The sequence below is a fragment of the Conger conger genome, chromosome 2 (genome assembly GCF_963514075.1).
Source record: "Conger conger chromosome 2, fConCon1.1, whole genome shotgun sequence".
NCBI lineage: Eukaryota > Metazoa > Chordata > Actinopteri > Anguilliformes > Congridae > Conger > Conger conger.
In genome coordinates, this window is record NC_083761.1 from 25,067,736 (window position 1) to 25,072,925 (window position 5,190).

Sequence of the window (5,190 nt, forward strand, 5' to 3'; positions counted from 1 at the left end):
ATCAAGCACACACAGATATCAATACGTGCTCCAAGCAAGCATACAAACAGTTTATTGCATACTACAAGAGCAACACATATGTAGGACAGATTTCACAACTCAAATTATGTTTATTAGAAAATAAGACACTCACATGGCTGTTAGTTCAACAAGACGGAGCAGTGGTGTGTGCTTACGTCGCTTGCTAGCTGCCCGCCGGATTTCGCCAGCAAGATCTCAGGCGTGTCCTTAACAGAGGTGAACTTACACACTCTCTCCTCATGTCCCCGTTTATAATCCAGCTACATCAATTAAAAATGTACTTATACAGGAGCCGCAACTCAATATCCTAACCATATAAACATCTACTGGCAAAGGTCTTTCAAATGAGACTAGTGAAAATATTACATCTACACATTACATTTACATATTATGAATACAAATAAGCATTTACCGCAATTACATTTTAGCATGTAATCTTTGTATTTGGTCTTCAGTCTGCTGTTACATGAACAATGAGCTTATGGTTCTCGTACTACTGGGTCAAAATACAGTCCTGACCCCTGCCAGAAACCTTTCAGAAATGTGACTGTAATACTAGCAGCCTCCAGTAGGAGGCACTATGACTAATTCACTCACATTGCTAGCTAAGGTGTTGGCTTTCTTGGCCAGCTTGTAGCCTGGTGTGATCATGGCTGGATAGCTGCCTTTCCCTTTTTTCTGCTTGTAGTCCACTTTGTATTTCACCTGTCAGCACAACACAGCACACCAACTGAAACTGTGACTACAGATACCACCAGCATCACCACACACAACATCTCTCACAATGTCATGTCCTGAACCACCACACATGCACAATCTCAGTCTCACCACAGGATCATTACCATAACCACCATACAAACAGTCACATTGTCATGCACCATCACTACTGTAACAACCAGAGTCAGGGTCTCAATGTTTCCTGGTTCCTGTACTCACATCACTGGCCAATGAACTGGCAGTCTTGGCATGTAGAATATCTGGGGTATCTGCGACTGAAGTGAACTGTGCCAACTGCTCCTCATGTCCACGCATGTACTCCACCTAAAATCAGACCGCACCCTCAATCACACACAGAGTTACCATCAAACCACACCCTTCATCTTGCAGAGCTCCACCTAAACTCAGACCGTACCCTCAATCACACACAGAGTTACCATCAAACCACACCCTTCACCTCGTAGCGCTCCACCTAAAATCAGACCGCACCCTCAATCACACACAGAGTTACCATCAAACCACACCCTTCATCTTGCAGAGCTCCACCTAAACTCAGACCACAGCCTCAATCACCTCCAAACTTGTGGAGCTCCACTTACCATCAAACCATGCCCTTCCTTATTGCCCCATCACCAAAGCCAAACATTATACATGTTCATTAAAATGAATACTGCATCGGAGTAACATGGTATTGGGGGTGAGGAGTAGGTTTTATCCAACTGATGTACCTCATGGTACTATTATTCAAAATGCAAAACTTAAGGGAGTTGAGAAGTGGAGAGACCACTCACATCGCTGATGGTTTTCTGTGTCTGGGTCACGTGCATCATCTCCTGGCTAGTGACAGAGCTTGAGAAACAGGCCTTCTGCTCGTTGTATTCTGCCTGGTATGCATTCTGGAAGGATTCAAAATGGCAGCAGAATTAGCTGAGAGATTACAGGCTCAAGGTGCTTACATTCAGGGACCACTATGCCATCTTCACAATGAAGTATATTATACTCAGTAAAGATGACATTAAATCAGTCAAGTATACTCCTACACACTGTATACATATGATTATTCTCAGCTCTTTACATGATTTATATTCGAATGTGTATTTTATCTCAATACCAGAAAAGCCCAGCCCACCTCACCTGGCTAGCTAGCTGGTTTACCCTTCGAGCGTGCTCCACATCCTTTGACCTCATATCATAGTGGAAAGTTGACATGTACCTCTCTCCTTCCTCTCGATATTTGATCTGTAGGAAAGAAATACAGACTCATATTATGTAATCTGTTAGAGTTGAAGTAACACTGGACATTTTACTGTGTACAGACTGCCCTAAGATAACACCACTACACATAGCCAGAAAATTGATTGACACAGGTACAGTACAAATTACTGATAACAAGCATTGATCACATTGATTGGTAAGTTGCAAACAGGGCAATCATAGAACTGTATTTCATAAATGCCTTGAACATGGCTCATTGTAATGTTAACATATACATTTAAATCAGTGATTAGTTCTTAATATTCTGATTAATCTGGGCACACAGGGTCTTGGGAAATTAGTTGCAGGTCTTAGAGAAGCAATAGCATGTAACAGGCAAACAGGACGTAATGTAGAGACTGGCAGAGCCAGGTGGTGTCACATAGAGTGGGGAGACGTGAGACAGTTTCAGAGGGCGAGACAGTTCATCTAGGATATAATTTTAACTTCTGTGCTGATGAAGTAGACAAGACTGTGAGAGAGGGAGAGAGGGGGGAATGCCAGTGAATGAAAGAGAAGGGGGAATGAGGGAAAGGGAGTGAGGGAAAGGGGGGAAAGGGGGTAGAGCGGGTGGAAGGAGAGAGAGATAAGGGAGAGAGAGAGAGAGAGAGAGGGAGAGAGCGAAAGATAGAGATAGAGGTGTCGTGTCGCAGGATCACAGAAATAGATCCTGCATGCAGCCAGCTCTTTTCTACATTCCAAGCCGGAAAAGTCACACAGGGGGTTCAAGGTTTAACATAAACAGGCACAGGTACTGCCACTTAATTGTAAAGCTACTGTACTGTAATATGCTACAAATTATATTTCAAGTGAAAGTGACTCTAACATACATAAACATGTGTACATAAAGTTTTCAGTTTGACACTTTTTTCAGTTTACAATACATAAATATAAACCACTATATATGTTACTTTTCCTCTTCATTGCAATTTCCTTCTAATTTATTTTCCATTATTTGTCCCTAATTGTGCCCTTATTTTGAAACACATATTGCCACAATTTTTGCGGTTATAATGTCAAGCTGTTATTAGCTCCGACAATTAAAATTGGTGAGGTTCACCAAAAGTATGATTTTAAACCCACAGTCAGTCTCAGCAGAGGCTCAGTCATGGGAAAGATTCACATTGTCCTGTGACCCATCATACCACGTAAGGACATACTTCAAAGACATCAGCATAAATATAATTCTGTGCCTGAGATCATAGTCCACCGCATTATGGTGTGTGTTACCGACAATGGGGAATGTCCTTGGCAGGGGAACAGCCAATGCATTTTTGGTGGTTGTGAGAGGGTTTTGGTATGTGTGACATGGTAACCCACCTCGCTGACAGCTCTGGTCTGCTTCTTAGCGTTGATGTTCATGGGGGTCTCGTAGACACTGGTGAAGGTGTTATTACGGGGATTATGCCTGGGGGGAGAAATGGTTAAGGTTAAAGTTCATCAGACTTCTGCTTACAGTAGAGGACAACCTTCCATAAAGTGCACACGGATTAACCACAGAGACCATAGCCCTCCCATAAATCATGTTTAAGAAAAATTAAGGATACTTATCCAAAAATAAAAATGTATATTGTTATAAAAGGAAATATTTAGAAATCAATCATAAGTTTCTGTTTGACATGTCATCCTCAATTGTGACCCGAAAAGTTCAGGTACAACGCATACACAAAGAATATTCCATTGAGGACCTTGTATACAATAATCAAGTGATTAATCTTAGCAGACCAATATACAGAGCACATAATTCTAAGCATACTCACACTTGACAATATGGTTTCTTCTGATGGCTGACAAAGTTATTTGCTGTGAGGACCATCTTGCAGACCTCACAGTGAAAACAAGCCTTGTGCCAGTTCTGGGTGAGAAGGAGAAGAGGAGCCATTGCTACAAGATGCTTAAGACATTTCTGAGATTTAATTTTAGAAATATGACTTGAATCCAATTTACATGGGACATTGGTCTTTGAATGCTGACCCAGAATTATCCATGTTCGGATCAGTGTATTTGTACAGATTTTGTTTAAAAATGCCTACAGGTACAGGTCACAGACACCTTCAGGACTCCTGTAATACTTTAAATAAGGTAGGCTACTAACTATTTATTGGTAACTGGCCTGAAAACTAACACGACTGTGCTCAATGTCTTCCCAGTATTTACCCCAGCAATTCTCTATTATAGTAAACATTCACTGAGGTATACATTACTTTTTAAATTATTGTTTTATTTAATTTGTTTGTTTAAGATTAAAATCTCTGTCAAGACATGCAACCGTACCTGGTCAATGCAATTAATCTTCTCCGCGGGATATACAACATTCTTACACCTTGCACAAGTCTGGATGTTCATTTTGAAAAGACCGTAAGAACGATTAAATAAATATTATAGAATAGAATATTATGTATTAAAGAATTTTTAAAAAAGTATAAATAAAAAGTTCGAGCCACAAAGTAGACAATGTTTCACTCCGTCAGATCCCAGCTGAGTGCACACTTCAGTTAAACTTAGCTCTCACAGTGCCAAACGGTACTTCTTACTGTGTTAAAGGGACCGCCCCCTCCGCCAACGGTAAAAGGACAGTAGATGATTGGCCACACAGTCACAGAACGCCCTCAACCGTCAGTTAACTTCAGGAGCGTCACTCTGCGATGCTTTGGTAATGACAAACGGGGCTAGTGCTTGTTGCTTAACTCTGGTGGTTTTGCATAGCTACTGCACTAACAACTCCTCTAAATAAATAATGAACTAATAGGCAGTTTGCAGATTGCAATGCAACTGTATGTTCGTCACCAGTCATGCTTTCTTTTCTTACTGAAACTGCCTCTGATGTAGGGTGCTCATAACTGAATAGACAGCACATGCACCAGAATTTGCACCTTTCTGAAAATAGAAACCGATACAGTAAAAACATATCCAGAGCATTACATAGGCCCGTTGTGTCATGTGCATAGAATCCAAACCATATTGTGAGTAACTTTAGCTAAATTTAGCAACTTTACAAGTAACCCAACGTTCTCGTTTCAAGGGTAGAGTTTACACTTACTTTATTCTATCTACAATTAAGCACCCAGTAATAACATCATCGAGACGAAAAAGGAACGAATATTATTCCAATGTTTAGTAGGTATATTATTTCTAGTAGCTAATATTTAATGCTACTGCCCCTTTAAGAATGATCTGTTAGCTTGTCCAACTCTTCGA

The 5,190-nt window shown here is 40.7% G+C and overlaps 1 protein-coding gene across 5 annotated transcripts in view; it reads right to left on the reverse strand.

Moving 5' to 3' along the window:
* nrap (nebulin-related anchoring protein) overlaps nt 1–4,507 on the reverse strand; it is a 31,041-nt gene extending 26,534 nt beyond the window's left edge. For 2 of the 5 annotated variants that reach the window (XM_061230100.1, XM_061230098.1), the window contains exons 1-8: nt 4,267–4,507; nt 3,753–3,847; nt 3,313–3,400; nt 1,873–1,977; nt 1,530–1,634; nt 958–1,062; nt 619–726; nt 177–281 (exon numbers count right to left, since the gene is read on the reverse strand). In XM_061230100.1, the coding sequence (XP_061086084.1) occupies nt 177–281; nt 619–726; nt 958–1,062; nt 1,530–1,634; nt 1,873–1,977; nt 3,313–3,400; nt 3,753–3,847; nt 4,267–4,338 (783 nt within the window). In that variant the 5' untranslated portion in view covers nt 4,339–4,507. The remainder of the gene's footprint in view (nt 1–176; nt 282–618; nt 727–957; nt 1,063–1,529; nt 1,635–1,872; nt 1,978–3,312; nt 3,401–3,752; nt 3,848–4,266) is intronic. The other 3 variants (XM_061230102.1, XM_061230101.1, XM_061230099.1) reach the window with 2 other exon arrangements.
* Between the last annotated feature and the right edge of the window lie 683 nt (nt 4,508–5,190).